Here is a 21,550-nt window from a genome sequence, read left to right as displayed (position 1 = left end):
CTAAGAAAATTAATACAACTTTCATCGGAGCCATTTCGAGATATAACAAGCAGAGCACTTGAGGAATGGCTATTGTGGGAGTGGGGGAATGGGGTGGATGAGGATGTTCATGCAGAATAGAGAACAGGGAAAGACAGGTTACAAAGGGGCTGGAAGCAAGTAAGGTCTCTTAGTAGAAGTAGGGGCATTGTATTGCCAAACTTTGGTCAGTAGCAAATAGTTGAAAAATCCACATCATATGTTATGTGTAGCTGAAAGAACTCAGATCCAAGAACTGTAAGTCACTGTTGAACCTTAGAGTCAAAATTTTCAACAGTTGTAAGCATATGCCCTAAGTTCCTCTTGGAGAATTGGGAAGTACCCCCCCCCCCCCAACTAGATTAAATAACTGTAATATAACCTAAACCACTATTTTTTTTCAGCCTTATATTTTATGGTCTAAGGGAAATAACTCTTATTCCTCTTTCGTTTCTTTCTGATTGCTTTCCCATTTGTGCTTTTGCAACCTCCCACTTTTTATATATTCTTGCTTCTTGCCTTTTCTCTCGTCCCATTTTTAGTTTGTTCTGCCACGTGGGCAGTTTCTGATGATCGTGCTAGGACACCAGACATGTTATAAAAATGTTTGGCATGTTCTCAGCATACGAAACTAATAGTAAGTAGCACATAAAAGCATATACTGTGTTTATTAAATAATACATACATACTTGTATATATATATATATATATATATATATATATACATGGTGGTTGTCTACTCCTTACACAGAGTTTGACCACCTCCTTCACCTACACCTTAGCCCTTTCATGGCGTCTGATGTGGCTTTTTAAACCAATGTTTTGAAAAAACACAGATTGCACCTCTGATTTGTACTACCAATACCTGCAGATAAGTTCTGTTCATTGTGGATCCTAACATGTCTTTTAAGACCCCCATTCGATTTGCAAGCCCTCTGGCACACACCACATTCAAACGTGTGCACAGACATATAGTCAGAATAGTTGGTCGAAGGTGAGATTTGAGGCCAGCCTAGAGTAACGTGGTGGTGGAATAATACGGTAGACGAAGCCATCAGAGCAAAGAAACAGGCCTGGAAGGGTGGGGGTAGCAGGGAACCGTACCAGATAGCCAAAAGAGAGGCTGGACAACAGGTACACATAGCCAAGGGTGAAGCAGAAAAGAAGTTTGCCAATGTCCAGCGACTTGAGGACCAAAGAACTGAAGTATTCCGGATTGCAAGAAAATTGTGATGTCACAGGAGAGAAATGTGTCCACATGGATGATGGTGCACTTGCTTTTAATGATTCAGAAAGAAAGATGCTTGGAAAAGCCTTTATGAAAGACTGGTGAACGTGGAGAATGAATGGGAGGAGGAGAGCCTGCAAAATGTTGACCCAGTATCGGGACCAGCTATCCAAATAGCACCCTGGTAGATAAAGCAATTAAGGATATGAAGCCAGGAAAAGCTCTGGTCCATCAGGAATCACCACTGAGATGCTTAAAACATCCGGTGGTGTGGGTTATGGCCTAGTCACCCGTATTGTAAACCAGGCAGTTCATGATGGAGTCCTACACAAATGACTGGAGTAACAGCACCATAGTCAACTGCTACAAAGGTAAAGGTGATGCTTTAGATAGAAATAACTACAGGGGTATCAAACTTCTGGATCAGGTGATGAAGGTCACAGAGAGGGTCATAGCCCAACTAGTTAGGGAGACAGTCTGCTTAGATGCAGTTCAGTTTTGTGCCAGGTAGAAGCACCACTGATGCTATATTCCTGGCACAGCAACTGCAGGAGACATACCTAGCCAAAGATAAACCCCTATATTTGGCTTTTGTGAAGTTGAAGAAAGCCTTTGACAGAGTCCCCGATCCCTTATCTAGTAGGTGATGTGGAAACGGGATTGACGAATGGTTAATAAGGCCCTATACAGAGATGCCGTCAATAGGGTTAGGATTAGAAATGAGTATAGTGAAAAATTCCAGGTAGAAGTAGGAGTCCACCAAGGATCAGCCCTCAGCCCCCTCCCTCCAGGCAATAACAGAGGAATTCAAAACAGGTTGCCCCTGGGAATTCCTCTATGCTGATGACCTGGCCCTCTGAGCAGAATCACTACCAGAACTAGAGAAGAAACTTCAAATGTGGAAGCAAGGTTTAGAATCGAAAGACCTTAGAGTCAATGTTGTAAAGACCAAAGTTCTAGTAAGTAGGAAGGCGAACACATCACACACCTCTTCAGGTAGATGACCCTACTCAATCTGTAGAAAAGGTGTAGGTAGAAACTCCATAAGATGTACCCAATGTAAGCTATGGACACATAAGAGGTGCAGCAACATCAAAGGAAGATTAACCGGGAAGATAGCTTTCGTGTGCGGCAGATGCACAGGAGCAATAAACACCACAGAAGCTCAGAAAACAGATTTCATCACATGCCTGGGGAGAAACTAGAAGTAGTTGATAGCTTCAGCTACCTAGGTGACCAAGTCTGTAGTGGGGGTGGATGCTTAGATTTTGTGGGGGAAGACAGATTTGAACAGTCTCAAGTGTAACTGCCTGAAACTCTAAGGATAATCTGGAACTTGACTGATGAGAGAAGGCTGCAAATGACTCATCCTTGTTTTCTCCTGTCTGTCTTTTTATTATTTTTCCTGTCCGTCTTCGCATCGTCTATCTGTCCAGATGTTTTATTGTCGTCTCTTGCGTTCTTGTTCCATTTTTTTGGATATGCGCCAACCAAAAAAACCTTTAAAAACACCTGACAAGGGCAGAATACAAATCAGAGAATGAATCAGAATTCTTAGTAAAAGAATGTGGAACGTGTAACAACATCAACAACTTCAAATACTTGGAAAGTGGTTCCCAAATAAAATTGAAGAGCAGATCCCTTTCCAAAATAAATGCAGATATGAATTGCAAAATGCAAAACCTCATATATTGCATTACCTGTCCAAACTGCAAAGAAAATTACATTGGTGAAACAAATAATTCCCTCAGCCAACATGCAAGAATCCACAGGCAACATGTCTGACAAGAGGAATTACGCAGGATTCCATTAAGTAAGCATCTGGAAATATGCAGCGACAGAAAATTCAAAACTTTTCTCTTTTACAAAAGTGCACGGGACGATCCAAAATACAAAAAGCAATGGAACTACATTTCATCAAAACAATCTCTCCAAAATTGAATGTTTGAAAGAAAAGCAGAGACAGTAAATTTTGTAAGTGTTATGCTAATGTTCTCTAATGCAAAATCATGAAATTGAAAGAGGCGTGATTGAAGTTACGCAATATAAACATGGACATGTTCCCAACCACACACACTTCATCAAGGGATTCTCCCTAAAATTGAATGTTTGAAGGTAAAGTGGAGAACTTGAATTCTTTATTCCAAATGTGGCTCATCTCTACAAATATTCAGATATATATGTGTGTAGCATCGGAACTTTAGATTTCTGGATTTAATTGCGATCCATTTTCCCTTCCTCTAATTTAAACTTTTAGTATAGCGTTCATAGCCTCTCTCCCTTAATAGCTCCCTGTAAACCAGTGTTCTTGTTTCTAACAGTCATTTACTTAGCTATATAATGTTATAACACGTACGCAACCTTAGCATTTAGTGCTCGTCTTGCTTTTTGTATGTTTGTTCCCTGAAGATGAATTTATGTGCAATTCCAGCACCTCTTACTTCTTTGGAGTAGAGTGCACATATATTTTGAAACATATGTAGGAATTAAAGGAACTTATTGATTACACGTGTTTTGCTCCATTTATTTTCATTCTTCATATATATATATATATATATATATATATATATATATATATATATATATATATATATATAATATTAGGGACAAAATCCAAAATTACAGGTAAAAAACTCAATTAAAATCAATTTATAAAAAATTAAAATTAAATTGAGCCTTATAGATAAAGTATATATAAAATATATAGTTTTAGGGAAAATATGATATTTACTTTACTTTATATTATACTCATTTATTGTGCTTTTAATTATTAATTTTTCTATATGTGATAGTGGATTTTCATCGATGAGTTCTTGAAAATTGGTTATTTTCCCTAAAACTATATATATATATATATATATATATATATATATATATATATATATATATATATATAATGTATACATATATCATCAGTAGTTCATATATCCCAAAAAGAAGTATACTCTAAAGCAGTAATATATTTTTTTAAGAAGTTAGATGTTGTGGCCGGCCATAGAGTGACCATTGATTTTGCACCTATAAAGTCCTTAACAGTACAGGTAATCCATCAGGCTCAATTGATCAAAGGCGCATAACCTCTCTACAACTGGAGGAAGAAATATGTCAGTTTTGTAAACAAAAAATATTTGACTGTGCATGGATGCTGCGGGTGGGATGGGGTTATTTCTCTTGCACCAGATCTGGTTATATTCGAAGAAGCTGCAGCAGGGCCTATTCAATGAATGGGGAATTCCAAGCCTGTAGAAGAAAATGTTTCAGATTTTTTCGAGCGGGATCGTTGCTGGTGCCCCTGGGCTGGCTCTTGTGCGGGTGACACATGAGGTTTCTCGAGCGAGATGAGCGTGGCCTTTGCCAGTACCGCCTGACTGGCCTTCGTGCGGGTGACACGTAAAAGCACCCACTACACTCTCTGAGTGGTTGGCGTTAGGAAGGGCATCCAGCTGTAGAAACACTGCCAAATCAGATTGGAGCCTGGTGTAGCCATCTGGTTTCACCAGTCCTCAGTCAAATCGTCCAACCCATGCTAGCATGGAAAGCGGACGTTAAACGACGACGACGATACGTACAGACATATATATATATATATATATATATATATATATATATATATACCGCCTGACTGGCCTTTGTAGGGTTTTCGAGCGAGATCGTTGCCAGTGCCCCTGGACTGGCTCTTGTGCGGGTGGCACATAAAAGACACCATTTCGAGCGTGGCCGTTTTCGTGTGGGTGACACGTAAAAGCACCCACTACACTCTCTGAGTGGTTGGCGTTAGGAAGGGCATCCAGCTGTAGAAACTCTGCCAAATTAGACTGGAGCCTGGTGTTGCCATCCGGTTTCACCAGTCCTCAGTCAAATCGTCCAACCCATGCTAGCATGGAAAGCGGACGTTAAACGATGATGATGATGATGACATTGACTAAAAACTTCTTTCATGAAGACTTTTAGAAAGGTCCCCAGGTTGAGCAAGTTTTTTAGGATTTTTGCTCTCTCGCTGCCAAGCCAAGCTTATATTGTTTGCTCCCATCTATATAAGTCCCTGGTTGTTGGAAGAGCTTCCATTTCATAATGTATGAGCTTCTTACCTATTTTAAGCGCCACATGAGGCTGCCAGGGATGCAATGTTGCACAGCATCACATCCCTGAGTGCAAACAGGCAGTGAAACATAGGCTGTGACTGAAGAGAACATGCGAAGGCTTGAAAGAAATGAAGCTAGTATGCTTCACTGGATGTGCAATGCCAGTGTGCATTTATGACTGAGTGTAAATGTCTTGAGAGAAAAATTGGGTATAAGAGATATTAGATATGGTGTGCAAGAGAGAAGACTACGTTGCTATAATCATGCCATGCATATAGATGAGAACAGCAACATAAAGAAGTGCCCATCTTGAGCTGTGAAGGGAACCTGAAGAAGAGGTAGACATGGGATGAGGGTTGAAGCATGATCTTGAGATGCTGAGTCTCACAGAGGCAATAAGAGATTGACCCTTAATAATTTGCTGTGCCTGAGAAGACACATCAAGTCAAGTGAAATTATAGTCATGGCCAGTGCTTATAACCCATAAAAGGCACTTGGGCCAGTGACAAGTAAAAGGCACCTACTACACTCTTGGAGTGGTTGGTGTTAGAAAGGGCATTCCACCATAGAAACCAAGCCAAACCAGACTGGAGTCTGGTACAGCTCTCCGGCTTAACAGTTCCAGTCAAACTATCTAACCCATGCCAACTAAGAAAAATGATGCTAAATGATGATGATGATGATACATACATACATATATATATATACAGAGTGTGGTGAATAAACTGTCATCTAAATTACACAAAAATGAAAATAACATTGACATCTCATTTTAACAGATATATTTAGCAAAATTGTGTAAAAATACCTTGAAATACGAAAGAGTAAATTTATTCAATAAAATTGCCATTGGCTTCAACCATGGTTTCCAGACTTCTTTCGAATCTCGTGCAACTCTTCTGGACAGTCTCCTTGTTTAAGCTGGTGAATGCTGCCATAATCCTTGCCTTCAGTTCATCTTTGGTGTTACAAGGAGTTTTGTTGGTCTCTCGCTCAACTACACCCCACACAAAATAATCAAGAAGATTACAGTCAGGGAAGTTAGGTGGCCAGATGTTAGGGGTGATGGTGTCACAGAAATTGTCTGACAGCCAAGACTGGATTCTCCTGCTTGTGTGGCATGGTGCAGAGTCCTGTTGCCAGACACAGGGTCTTCCAGCAGCCACCCTCTTGACCCAGGACAGCACTACCTCATACAGGCCTGTGTTGAGTCTGAGGCCATGTGGGAAAATAAATGGACACATAACGTAACCATCACTAGTGATTGCCCTAAACACCATGATGTTGACTGAATGTTTGATTTCTATCACTCTCGGTACATATGTCCTCAGATGGCATTGTCGTCAGATTGAGACCCAAACACTCTGAAATGTTTGTATTGGAGCTTATGGTGCAAATGCCAAATAGTCATTTCCAAATTTCTGGCATAGTGAATAGTGTCATGGTGGTGTTTTTCTCACAGATGGTGCCCAACTGACCCTACTATAGTTAACAAAATTAAAAACAAACAATGCACATGCACAAAATTAAAAATGGCAACAATTTACCCATCAGCCTTGTGAGTGGATTTGGTTGGCAGAAACTGAAAGAAGCCCATCATATGTGTGTGTGTGTGTGTGTGTTTTTCCCCCTCCCCATCGCTTGACAACTAATGTTGCTGTGTTTACGTCCCTGTAACTTTCTTGTTCGGCAAAAGAGACCAACAGAATAAGTACTAGGCTTACAAAGAATAAGTCCTGGGGTCAATTTCTTTGAATAAAGGCAGTGCTCCAGCATGGCCACAGTCAAATGACCGAAACAAATAAAAGAATATATATATATATATATATATATATATATATATATATGTATATATATATATCAGTGGCATGTAAGAGTATTCATTTCACTCCCGGAGTGGTTGGTGTTAGGAAGAGCATCCAGCTGTAGAAACCATGCCACATCAGCCTGGAACCTGGTGCAGCTCTCTGGCTCATCAGCTCCAAAACCATCTAATCCATGCCAGCATGGAGAGCAGACATTCAATGATGATGATAATATATACATAGATATAGATATACACATATCAGTGTGCATGTATGACAAAGTGCAAATGTGCTGAGAGAAAAGTTGGCAGAAGAGGAATCAGATACAGCACGCAAGAGAGAAGACTGCATTGGTTTGGACATGTGATGCGTAGAAATGAAGACAGCTGTATAAAGTGTCAATCACTGAAAGTGGAGTGTACCTGTGAAAGATAGAAACCCAGGGAAATATGGAGTGGCGTAAAGAGAGCTGATTTGAAGATGTTGGGCTTCACAGAGGAGATGACAATGGACCAAGATGTCGGGTGGTGTGAAGTTCTACACAGCTCAGCGAAACTGAGTTCTGGAACTGCTGTGTGTTCCATCCACATGCAACATTAAATTTTTCACACATCCTACTCCAATAAACCAAATTACTTCTCTTCATCCCCTCTCCACTTCTTCACACACTATGTGTATCTCTCCCACCCCACTCCTGTTCTCCCTGCCCTGTCTACGTTCATGTGAACTCTGTACTCATGCAACTGAGCAGTGCTCTACAAAGCCATTAATATTCTCATCCTTGTACCTCAAGAGTATGCTCCAGCACATTGCCACCATATCTCCTTCACTCCCACTCATTCTTGTTCTCTCCCATTCTCACTTGCTTTGCCTCTCTCTCCCTCTCACTGCAATAACCAGGTATCCCTCCCCTCTACGGTCAGACATCTGTTTTTGTCTCTCTGTCATACTCTAACCTCTCATCACCTGGCAAAAAGCCACCTCCTTCAATATCTTTGCCTTGCAAGTTATTTGGTGGTCTTGCTGGTGCCACATAAAAAGTATCCAATCCACTCTGTAAATTGGTTGGCATTAGGAAGGTCATCCAGCTGTAGAAACTATGCCAAACCAGCCCTCTTTACACTTTTATGGAACATCCCCCTCTATCACTTCTACTACTTATACCCCCCCCACACACACACACACTTCCCTATGGGTAGACCTGCTGCTAATTCTCACTCTGACTCTTTCTGTCTTTCTCTCTCCCACCTGATCCTGCTCGGGTAGTCAAGTATCTCCTCTATAATAAGTCAACTATCTTTGTCTCTTTATCATATTCCAATCTCTCACCTGACACACAGTCACTTTGCTCAGTTCCACTCCCTCTCTCAGCTATTTGGTGACTCCACTGGTGCTGGTGCCATATAAAAAGCATCTGTTTTGGCTCACTATAAAAAATACTCATATAAATGCTTATTGAAAGGCTTTAGGATATCGTTTTTGCTGCAATACGCAGATCCTCTCAAGCACAGCAAAATGCCAATCATCTCAGTCCTTTGTCCTCTGTAAGACCCCAACATCTTGGGATCAGCCTTCAATACTGCATCCCATATCTTCCTGTGTCTCCCTTTTCCATGAGTTTCATCCACTTGCACCTTATTATTAGCATAATTATAGATAAGGTAACAAGCTGGCAGAATCATTAGTGCACTGGACACAATGCTTCATGACATTTCATCTGTCACGAGTTCAAATTCTGCCGAGGTTGACTTTGCCTTTCATCAGTTTGGAGTTGATAAAATAAAAACCAGTTGAACATTGGGATTAATGTTGCTGATTAATCCCCGCTCACCCCAAAATTTCAGGTCTTGTACCTAGAAAAGATTATTATTATAAATAGAAAAATAATAAGAAGTAAAACAGAAAGTAGGCTGAAATGTAAAGAGATTGTAAGCTTATAGAAATTAACAAAGTAGAACTGTGAAATATTAATTATTGCTCAACTTCTGATGTTGATACAGTGCAGCCATGAGTGTGTGTTTAAAAAGTTTGCTTCCTAACCCATGGTTCCGGGTTCAATCTCCTTGCATGGCATCTTTGGCAAGTGTCTTCCACTATAGCCCTGGGTCAACCAAAGCTTTGTGATTACATTTCGTTAATGGAGATGACAAAGGACCAAGACGATTGCTGATTCACTGTACTCAAGAAAACCTGTCCAACACAACAAAAATAACATTCTAAGAGCATTCTGGTTAGGCTTCTAACCCATTTTACCCCACCAAGCATTCTTCACACGTTGTTCCCCTCACACCCAGCCCTTCATCATTCCGCTATATAAGGCACTACCTGAAGGCTGTAACCACCTCAGAGTAGTATGGACACTCATGACGCCTTCCCATTACCCCTCCCCCCAATACTATTTCACTAATCATCTTTCATCTCTCTGCTCCGTTCCATTAAACATCTCATACCTGCTTTCATTCTCCTCAGCACCCTTGCATCTATGCCATCACACCCCACACACTATAGCTCCTCCTCTACATCTCCTTCCATTTCCACTTCATAATCTTCCCCTCAACCTTCTGTTCTCTCCCTCCTGAGCCACTTCCATCTCTTCTCTACACACGTCCCATTAACCAAACCTCTTTTACTTTCATCTCCTACCACCTCTTACTTTCCCCTCACCTATTGTTTCTATCCTTTCTTAGACTCACCTTCTTGCATCCTGAGAGTTTGCTCTTACACTGCATCACACACATCTTTATCCTCTTCCAACTACTTTGACACTCCTATATAATGTGGTAGCCACATACCCCCCCCCCCCTCATGCTTGTCCCTCTATCATACTTTAGTCTTGGCATAAACTCATCTCGTCACTGCCTTTAACACTCCCCTCATTAAGTAGGATGAGTTCCCCTCCGCCCACTTTTTCTTGCTCTCTGTTTGTCTTGTGAGTTACTCAACAAAATCGCTTGTGCCAGTGGTACGAAAAGGACCTTTTCTGTTGCTGTCACCGATCTTAATTTTTTAAAATTTTATATTAATTGTTTTCAAATTTGGTGTACTGATGTAGTTTTGTATGCTAACTATGGAAAAGAAATTTACTTTTGTCATAAATTTATAAATAAAAATTAAGAGATTTTTAAAGCTTGCCAATTTTGGGTAATTTTAGCCAATTGAAAGCCACAGACACATTGGTGCCTGTTTCCATTGTAACAAGCCAAGGTGCTGTCTGATTAAAACGTCTATTTTCTGTGACAAGTACCTATTTCCTGAATGTTTCCCTGTTATTCTAATACTAGAAATGACTATTCCAAAAAGTCTGGGAATAAACTGATATACTATGAAATGTGGGAAGAGAAAACAGAAATATCATCATCATCATCATTTAACATCCACTTTCTATGCTGGCATGGGTTGGACGGTTTGACTGAGGTTTGGAAAGCCAGTGGCTGCACCAGGATCCAGTCTGGTCTGGCAATGTTTCTACAGCTGGATGCCCTTCCTAACGCCAACCACTCTGAGAGTGTAGTAGGTGCTTTTTATGTGCCACCAGCACAGGGGCCAGTAAGGCAGTCCTGGCAGTGATCATGTTCAGATGGTGCATTTTATGTGCCACTGGCACAAGAGCCAGTCAGGTGGACCTGATATTGACCACGTTCGGATAGTGATTTTTACGTGCCATCAGCATGAGAGCCAGCCAGGGGGCACCTGCCCAAGCTACGATATTGGTTTTACTTGACTCAAATGGTCTTCTCAAGCATATCATATCGCCCGATGCATCAGGAGTATTCTTAACAGGGCTGGACATGCGTGGCTGCAATCTCACTTTAGTTGCTTGGTCTTCTCAATCGTAACGTATCTCTAAAGGTCCCAGTCTCCTGTCATTGCCTCTGTGAGGCCCAATGTTCGAAGGTCATACTTCACCACCTCATCCCAAGTCTTCTTGGGTCTACCTCTTCTACAGGTTCCTTCAACAGTTAGAGAGTGGCACTTCCTCACATAGCTGTCTTCATTCATACATAACACATCGCCATGCCAGCACAGTCGCCTCTCTTGCACACCACATCTGATGCTTCTTATGCCCAACTTTACTCAGGACACAATTTGATTACAGTAAAAAAAATTAAGAGAGAAGGTAAAAGATGAAGAAAGCAAAGAAATAGACACATCTTCTTGCAATCTACAACAGAACAATGAACAGACATTCATCATCATCATCATCATCGTTTAACGTCCGCTTTCCATGCTAGCATGGGTTGGACGATTTGACTGAGGACTGGTGAAACCGGATGGCAACACCAGGCTCCAGTCTGATTTGGCAGAGTTTCTACAGCTGGATGCCCTTCCTAACGCCAACCACTCAGAGAGTGTAAATAAACTTTACCTTGTTTCGAGAGGTTAACATAAATAGATCAGTATATACAGATGTCTTCATTATATAGAATAACAGTAAAAAAAAAAAAGGTATAGAATAAATGTAAAACTCAATAATAAATCAATATTAAAATGAAATAATTTAGCAATTTCTGTATTTATTGGACAAATACATATTGGAAATTGCTATTAGCAATAACAAAAATATAAATTGAATAACAAATTTCTGCTTGGAAACCATATTATTAAGATAAAGAAACAAGGATGCTGCAATTGGGTGAAATCTTTAATATATCTTTATTGAGGGAGAAAAATCAGTTAGTTGTAAAGAGACAACTTTAGCATCATATTATATAAAACGATGTTTAATCAGCAGCCACTGTAGTCACATTCAATGAGAGGACAGTACAAATGATGACCTATTCATAATGATGGAAATAACACTGCTTTGCAATGTTTTAACTTCCGTGTAATTGTCTTAATTTGAATATAAAGTTAACAGCACTTGAGATATAATTCTAGAAGATCCTTTAAAGATGGCTATTTCAATATCAAACAGAGTATCTAACATGTCCTACAAGAAGAATGAAGCTCAGAAATGGAAAGAAACTGCAACTTCAAAAGGAATTCTAATATTTTTACAAATAAACTTTTCAAGTATTTTTTCAGAGATTGTATTAAAAAAAACAAAAAAACAACCAGGGTTGTGCTGAGAAATATAACATGAACATTTCTATATTTTGATTGTTTTACATTTATTTTTCATTAGTTTAATGCCATTGTTAAGTGAGTTACAGGGATTCTAGTTTTTACTGTTTTATATATGTTGTGTACTTTATATATATTCATATCATCATCATTTAACATGTTTTCTGTGCTGACAAGGGTAGGACAGTTTGACAGGATCTGGCAAGCCACCGCACTTCATGTGTTCCAGTGTCAGTTTTGGTATGATGCCCTTCCAAACACCAACCATTTCACAGTGTGTACAAAGTAATTTTTTCATGCTACGAACACCAGTGAAGTGGCTAATTTGAAAGAGAAAAAGAACAAGTTTGTGCGTTTGTTTTGCTATGTATGATAACTGCTTCTATATCGTTTTCTGTAGTTCACATATTCCTGTATCACATTCTTTCTCCCTCTCAGTTTCAGTTAGGGTTAGGGGCATTTGTTGTAAAACAGTTTTTTTAAACTATTACTGATAATGCAATACAAAAACAGAAGCCAGGGCTTCTATCAACTATTCTTTTGTGACTGTATGGCAGCCCCTTCCATTTCTGGCAAGATAGAGGTATGACACACTTTCCCAGTTCCTTGATGCATTCCAAAGTAAGGCAGCATTGTACTTTGCAATACACCTTTCCAAGAGTTAACCTCAATCAAGTTCTTTTGGGTTCATAACATTACCAAAACAGTTGCTGTTGTTAATACCATTAAGCTCTTTATTTCAATAGAGCTGTACTGGATTCTTTGTGCTTAGTCATACAATAACACATGTGTAAGATGTCTGAAATATTCTGCCTGTTTAATTTTCAAATTTTTAAATCTATCTCTTTACATAGTTTCTCCTACTACACTAGCAACTACTTTTTTACTGCTCTATTATATGAAGAAGCCATGATGAAAAAATATTAAAATGTTCAAAAAAAAAAAAAACATTCTTTTCAGCCCAAGTGGTAGACATACAAATGTTCCAAAGCCTTTTCTCAACAAAATAATCCAATAATCATATTAAAAAATTTTTTTTTACATGAAATAAAATTGGTAGTAATCCAATTTTCATGAAGCTTCAAAACAGAATAGTTTCTATGATAGGCAAAAGGCCACACATTTGTGGATGGGGGCAAGTGGGATAAGCAATTATATCGATCCGAGTACTTGACTGGTATTTTACCAGATCATCGCAGGATCTGGATATAGAATCTAAAGGGACATAAACACATGGTCAAGGGTTCAGTTACACTGTGTGGTACCATGAGCAAGTGTCTTCTACTATAGTCTAGAGCTGACCAAAGACTTGTGAGTGGATTTGGAAGACAGAAACTGAAAGAACCCTGTCATGTTTGTGTGTGTGCCTGTCTACCACCGCTTGGCAGCCAGTATTGGTGTTTACATTCCTATAACTTAGCAGTTCAGGAAAAGAGACTGATAGAATAAATACCAGGGTAAAAAAAAAAAAAAAAACAAGTACTGGAGTGGATTCATTTAGCTAAAAAATTCTTCAAGGTGGTACCCCAGCATGGCCACAGGCTAATGACTGTAACAAGTAAAAAATAAAAGATAAATCCCAAAGTCTATTCAAATGTCTACTCATCAATGTTATTTCAGTTTACAGTCACAAAATGATAAATTTTGTTATGTTTCACAATTGAAAAGTTTCACTCCAGTGTGTATTTGTTTGTGTGCTTTTAAGAGATTGTTAGTGATAAAAGATTTCCCACACAGATCACAATAATAAGGTCTTTCTCCAGTGTGGATTCTTTTATGGACTAAAAGACTGCAATTGACAGAGAAAGATTTGCCACAAATGTCACAGTGAAATGGTTTTTCTCCAGTGTGGCTACGTATATGGATAACAAGACTTGAATTATTAATGAAATATTTACCACATATCCCACAATGAAACAATTTCTCTCCACTGTGTATCCTTTTGTGACTGGTTAAATAGCTATTATCGACAAAAGATTTACCACATATATCACAATGATATGGTTGTTCTCCAGTGTGTATCCGTGTATGTCTTTTTAATTTACTGTTAGAGACAAAAGACTTGTCACATATTCCACAGTGATAAGGTTTTTCTCCTGTGTGACTTCGTATGTGAATAACAAGACTTGAATTTTGAATGAAAGATTTGCCACATATATCACAATAAAATGATTTTTCACCAGTGTGGATTCTCTTGTGTTTCCTTAAATCACTGTTATAAACGAAAAATTTCCCACATATATCACAGTGGAAAGGTTTTATTCCAGTGTGTATTTCTTTGTGTCTGGCTAAATTACTGTCAGAGACTAAATACTTGCCACATATATCACAGTGAAATGGTTTTTCTCCAGTGTGACTTCGGATATGGATAATTAATTTTGCATTATTCATGAAGGATTTTCCACAGATTTCACAGTGGTATGGTTTCTCTCCACTGTGTAATCTTTTGTGTGTTGTTAAATAGCTGTTATCAACAAAATACTTCCCACATATATCACACTGATACGGTTTCTCTCCAGTATGACTACGAATGTGTATAACAAGTTTTGAATTACTCATCAATGATTTCCCGCATATCTGACAGTGGTAGGTTTTCTCTCCAGTGTGGATTCTTCTGTGTTTTGCCAAACTACTATTATCAATAAAAGATTTCTCACATAACCCACAGTGATAGGGTCTTTCTCCAGTGTGGATTCTTTTGTGTTTTGTTAAATCACTTTTGCAAATAAAAGATTTTCCACATGTTTCACACTGAAACGGTTTCTCTCCAGTGTGGATTCTCTTATGACTTGTTAAATAACTATTATCAAAAAAAGATTTGCCACATATATCACAGTGATAAGGTTTTTCTCCAGTGTGACTGCGTATATGGATGACAAGATTTGATTTATTAATAAAAGATTTCCCACAGATTTCACAACAGTATGGCCTTTCTCCAGTGTGGATTCTATTATGCCTTGACAAACTACTATTGTCGACAAAAGATTTCCCACATATATCACAGTGATAAGGTTTCTCGCCAGTATGAATTCTTTTGTGTCTTGTTATTTTACTGAGTGAAACAAAACATTTCCCACATACATCACAATGGTAGGATTTCTCTTCAGTGTGGATTCTCTTGTGTCTTCTTAACTTGCTGTTTGACACGTAAGACTTCCCACATACTTCACAGTGAAATGGTTTTTCTCCAGCGTGGATTATTTTGTGACGTTTTAACTTATTGCAATTTACAAAATACTTCCCACAGATTTCACAGTTAAAGAGTTTTCCTTTGTCATGTATTTCTTTGTGTGTAAAGACTTCCTCTTCTGAAGAAAATGTCTCCTTACAAATCTCACAGCAATATTCAGTTAAGTTTTTGTCTGGCGATGTTTGTTTAGTAAATGTTTCACTAGATAAAGATTTCTCACCACTGCATGTTTCTGTTACTGAATCGATATTGTTAAAAACAGGTGCGTTATTAAAAGTGTCCAAGGGATTAACGTCTTCCATATTAAATTCTTTGAGAAGTCTTTAAAACTGAGAAATGCCAATTAATATATGATAAGGTACAGCTTCTTGTTTCTGATAGGATTGCTTGCATGTGCAGAAAATAGGCAAAGCAGATATATTTTCTACTTACCATTTAAATACTTGTGGCATACGCGGTCCTCTCCACATCTGCTGTTGTAGACAAAATACTTCTTTCTCTATGTTAAAAAATGTGGAGAGGGTTAATGGATAATAAGTGGGGGAAATAAATTAAAATAATAATAAAGAGAGAACGAGGATCCATAAAGAAGTGATAGAAGAGATTATGGTGAAAATAATGTTTTTTTCTGTAATAGTTTGTAAAGGAAAGGTTTTCATTAAACAAGGAAAACAAAAACCTGATGTTGTAAATAGAAAAAAGGTGTGTGTGTGTGTGTGTGTTCAATACAGGATGTTTGTATATATATATATATATTTATATATGTGTGTGTGTGTGTGCATGGAGAGTCAATAAATCAGTATTCACGAATAGTGAAAGAGTAGAGAAAACGTTCTGTGGTAGCAATACAAATATAATCCGCGATCTTCAGTTAAAAAGTTTCTGCTTCTCAGTTGTTGGGGATCCTTTGTTCCCTGTAAAATAGGGAGGCAAATAATTTAAGGTTGGACTAGTTTCTAACGAAATAAGATATTTAATCTGGCAGATGTAAGAAAAGCGGATCTTAAAGATGTTATCCACAAACATTAATATTCATCTTAACACCAGATAATTACTAGACATGATGCAGTCTTAATGAACTGAACTAATTACACCAGCGGTGCTATGGAAAATGATTCCCTTGTGTGAATGATACCGGCGTCATAACTTAAAAGTCCCCGACATAATTTAAGATAACCAGAATTACCTTCAATTGTATCCGTTGTGGTAGTGGTGGTGGTGGGGTTCTCCGTCGTTCGACGATGAGGACTCAGTTGCTCGCTTAATTGAACTACGTGGCCTGAACGAACGTTTAATTGGCTAAGTATTCCTTAGACATGTTTAGCTTGAACGTAATAATGAGCGTTGGGCCTCAGGGAGGCAAAGTGGTCGAGTTCCTTCAAGCGTTACATCTACACACTACATTTGGTTGTGGGCCACATCATACCGATGTGATTCTACATGTTCTATATCCGTTACGTCATACATCATTTCGCTGCATTGCACAAACTCGTGAAAACAATTACGGCCTTCACCAAACGCCTGCTGCAGCTCTTACAAGCTATCCTAGACATGTAAGATTCATGTTGTTAATATTCTGTTTAAACTGCTGCAGATTAACATGAGCAGAGAGAAGCTTCCGGAGAAATGATGTTCTGTGATTGAAGGAGTGGTTAGCATGAGGGGAAAGAGTGGTTGGGTGCACCAAATGTGTCAAGAGGAGAGATAAGTGGGACATCATCATCATCATCGTTTAACGTCCGCTTTCCATGCTAGCATGGGTTGGACGATTTGACTGAGGACTGGTGAAACCAGATGGCTGCACCAGGCTCCAATCTGATTTCGCAAAGTTTCTACAGCTGGATGCCCTTCCTAACGCCAACCACTCCAAGAGTGTAGTGGGTGCTTTTACGTGCCACTGGCACGAAGGCCAGTCAGGTAGTACTGGCAACGGCCACGCTCAAAATTGTGTATTTTATGTGCCACCTGCACAGGAGCCAGTTCGGCGGCACTGGCAACGATCTCGCTCGAATGTCTTTACACGTGCCATCCGGCACAAGTGCCAGGAAGGCGATGCTGGGCACAGGTGCCATTGACGGTGAAGCCAGTCAGCTCTGAAGAACAGAGGTCAAGGTAGTAATGGTAGAAAAGATAGAGATAGAGATAGCATGCTTATGAACTAGAAGCTGGAGTAGTATGTCTGTTAGTGATGGAGTGTTAATCAACCAAGTAGCCCTCCTCTGGATGCAGTCCAGAATGTCAGTATGGGTAGCAGTAGCACTATCCCACTATGGGTTTCATTTGAAAATTGTTAGTATCTGTTATGGGCTGAAATATCTTTCAGTTCAAAATAGAAGGACTGGTCTTTCAGATGTAGCTCTAGCTATATCAAGATGTGCTTTTGTCTTCAGTAATATTGAAGCTCAGCATTTGGGGTGACTACGGGGGCTTTAGCTGTCTGTCACTCATGATTAGGAGTGTGCACATTCCAACATGAAATGCTCAAGTTCCATCTAGATTTTATAAAACAAAGTCTCTTTGTTTTTCGAGCGCAGAGTGGACATCCATCAGTCATGCTAAACTGACCAGATATAGAAAAACAGGCAATTTTTGGTTCACCTTTTCTAGAACCTCCCCAGCCTCCAGGTGAGCAGTGCCCTCTCCAAAAGGGGCTGCTCAGACACCCATGCAGCAACTGAATCCTATTACTGTCTTGGGCAACAAGGAGATGACTTTATATCTAGCATAGGCCGCCTATGTGCTTCCAACCTGTCAGGTCTTCATGCTTCACCACCTTTCCATCACCGCAGGACTTCTGAATAAAAATAAAATAGATATATATGAAAACTGAATATATACTAAAAATAAAATAAATATATATAGGGAAAGAAAAAAAAGCAGCACATATCAAGAAGAGGTCAGAAATGTTTGTGCAGAGTTTTAGGTCCAATAAGGCTTGCACAACACCTCATAGACCCTCTCTGTTTTATTGACATTATCCAGAGCAAGATGTCTGATACCAATATGAGTCGCAGGTTCAGGGATGTGGGAGTTCCATGATCACTAGCACAAATCAAAGATTCCCAAAATGTCCAATGCCATTCCCTGCATATCTGGTTTTATATCAGAATGACCTTCTCCTAGAGACATGCTTCAACAGAAGCTGAGGGTTGCCTCACTCCCAGTGGAATTTCAGGATTTCTGCATACCCGTGCTATTGCTAGATAGCCATTGAGCCTGCACTAGATTCATCCGACCTTTCAACAGATCTTGTTTCTAATCCTGCAGAGTTTCCAGCAACCCTCCTCATCAGGGTAGCCTAGTGGGGGTGTCGGTTGAGTTGCAGGCAACCCGACCATGCAACAGGTTGTACTGGATTCCATGTTACCAGTAACACTTATGAATGCCTCATAAGTCAGGAAAAAGATGTATTCGTCTATCTGTTAACAGAGTGGGTATATTATCTGAAATGTACAGTATTGTATATCCATCATGGCTAATCTTACCAATTGGCTTTGTGCTAGGAGTGTTAGGTAACAATCCAATTAAATAGCCCTACACTCATCAAAGGAATGAATTATATGGAATGAATTATAGCAACTGGTCTCTATTGTTGGAGGTGAAAAGACATCCAGTTTGCAGCTGCTGTGAGAAGATGATGAAACGAAACAAGCAGGGGATTTAGTTAAGAGTTATGTCCCTTGGTACACCACTGAGTCGGTTATGCTGTAAGTTGGTAATGAGCTATTATAAAACAATTATAAATAAGGACAAAAGAAAAAAAAAAAATTATATACTAGGAGAAGGTCACTCTGATATAAAACCAGATATGCAGGGAATGGCATTGGACATAGTTGTATATGAGGCAGAGATAACAGGCATAGAACCAAGTGGGCAACCAAATGTGCGAAAGTGTGTTGGAGCAACTGAAGGCCTCTTCAGAACCCACTTTGACAACCACAAGTCTTCCTTCAGCATCCCGGAGAGACACAATGTCACAACCCAGGCCAAGCACATTTGGTCTTTGAAACAAAACACCACTGAATACAACATAAAGCCATATTATTGTGATATGTGTGGAAAATTGTTTCTCAGTACAAGTTATTTAACAAGACACTGTAGGCACATTTGTGGGTTAGATTTTGTCTTTGTGTACTTTTAATCACCCGTGGTACTCCAGACCAGCACCTCCAACACTTAACCCGGCTGTTCATGTGCCTATGTTCCTATGACGTGAAAATCAATCCAGCTAAGTGTGTCTTTGGTTCTACCAGACTGGAATTCTTGGGACACCTAATCAATGCTGATGGTATTTATCTACTTCCCTATAAAGTGAAAGTCATCAAACGCTTGTTTCCTCCTGTTTCCTTAAAACAGCTCAGAAATGTTATTGGTGTAATTAATTATTATCATCATCGTTTCATTCCTAAATGTGAAGAGAAGTTGCTTCCTTTGACCCAGCACTTGAAAGATCAATGAAAGAAAGACGCACAGATAACGCTGTCTCCTACAGCCATCCAAGCTTTTGAATCTGTCAAAGCTGACCTTGCTCAAGCATCCTTCCTCACTCATCCTATTCCGGATGCAAAATTATCACTTACTGTCGATGCATCATCATCTGCTAAAAGTGCAGTTTTAGAGCAATCTGTAAACAGCCAAAGCCAGCTATTAGTCTTTTTCTTGTGCCAGCTGAAAAATGCTGAAATGAGATAGAGTGTATTTGGTAAAGAACTTTTAGCAATTTACCTGGCATTGAAGCATTTCTCTTATTTTTTGAAGGTAGAGACTTCACGATTTTCTCTGACCACAAACTGCTAATGTTTGCTCTCTTTGCAAAAGTGGACTGGTATTTGCCCAGAGAAACAAGGCAATTGGATTATATATCACAGTTCACTGGTGACATTCACCACATCGCTGGCATTAACAACATCCTCGCCGACATCTTATGTCACCTGCCTAAAGGTGCATTTTGTCTCCTACTTCGATTGATTTGGTTGAACCAAACTCTCTCCTTGGATTCTCTGGACATTTCCTCACCACAGTTTTCCTGCTGCAAATTTGAACACCTGCCCCTGCCTTTTTCTGAAGGAATCATTCTCTGTGATGTTTCTACCTGGTCACCATGACCCCTCATTCCTGAATGCCACCATCATGCTGTTTTTGAAGCACTGTATTCATTATCACACCCTGACATTGCAGCCACAGTAAAGCTTGTCTCGGACCACTTTTTCTGGCTGAATATGCGACGGTCTATTACTGCCTGGTCACGTACCTGTCTACCATGTCAGCATTCCAAGGTGCATCATTACATGAGAGCACATCTTGGACAGTTCCAGCCAACCGGACACCAGGTTCCATCACATACACATTGACCTGGTTGGTCCTTGGCCAGTCAGTTGCAGATTTACTTATATATTGACCTGCATCGACCATTTCTCCAGATGGTCTGAAGCCATCCCTCTCATGGACATTTCTGGGAAACTGTCACCAGAGCACTCGTCCCTGGGTGGATATCTCACTTCAGAGTACCCTGATTGTGAACGCCAATTTGAAGCTTACCTGTTCCGTAAGCTTTTGAGATTGCTCAGAGTTCAGCACACCCACACCGCCAGTTACAATCCCCCCCTGAATGGAATGGTGGGAAGACTCTACTGACAGCTCAAAGCCACTATTCACACAGCTCCTGGCCCTCGTTGTTGGTCTGAGTTTCTCTCCATTGTTCTGCTAGGGTGCTGCTCAGCTGTCAAGGAGGATTTTGGTCATCCTCCGCTGAGCTCCTGTGTGGCACCACCTTAGCACTTTCTGGACAAATGTTGGCGGCCGTCGACTTACCGAATGTAGACCCCACATCTTACGTCATGTGACTCAGGTCATTCTTTGCTGACCGGCCACTGATGCTCCCTCCTGACCAGTCTATTTCCTCTGCAGTACCTCCAGATATTTCTACCTGGACTCATGTGTTTGTAAGAGATGATGCCATCAAGGGACCACTTGCACCTTCCTACACTGGACCCTATCGTGTTCTTAAAAGCACACCCACCAAAACTGTTCACTGTGGACACTCACGGTAAAAAAGAGACTGTCTCTATCGACAGAGTAAAAAAAAGCCTTTTCTGAAACATTTATGCCACACCCATCATCCCACAAACACTGCCACCCCCAACCCCACCAGCACCTCCTCCAC

The 21,550-nt window shown here is 39.8% G+C and overlaps 1 protein-coding gene across 1 annotated transcript; it reads right to left on the bottom strand.

The window, feature by feature from the left end:
• Positions 1-11,627: 11,627 nt before the first annotated feature.
• LOC106867901 (uncharacterized) lies at positions 11,628-16,507 on the bottom strand. The gene has a single exon (XM_014912970.3). The coding sequence runs from the start codon at positions 15,687-15,689 to the stop codon at positions 13,845-13,847; it is 1,845 nt and encodes a 614-aa protein (XP_014768456.1). The 5' UTR covers positions 15,690-16,507; the 3' UTR covers positions 11,628-13,844.
• Positions 16,508-21,550: the final 5,043 nt, after the last annotated feature.

The sequence above is a fragment of the Octopus bimaculoides genome, chromosome 1 (assembly GCF_046866305.1).
Source record: "Octopus bimaculoides isolate indiv1 chromosome 1, ASM4686630v1, whole genome shotgun sequence".
NCBI lineage: Eukaryota > Metazoa > Mollusca > Cephalopoda > Octopoda > Octopodidae > Octopus > Octopus bimaculoides.
The sequence above is the reverse complement of the archived record's forward strand: the minus strand, read 5'-3'. Positions and strand labels throughout refer to the sequence as shown.

What these genes read in the sequence shown, in the direction of transcription:
- LOC106867901 (XM_014912970.3), bottom strand. Translation starts at nt 15,689, where the DNA reads ATGGAAGACGTTAATCCCTTGGACACTTTTAATAACGCACCTGTTTTT.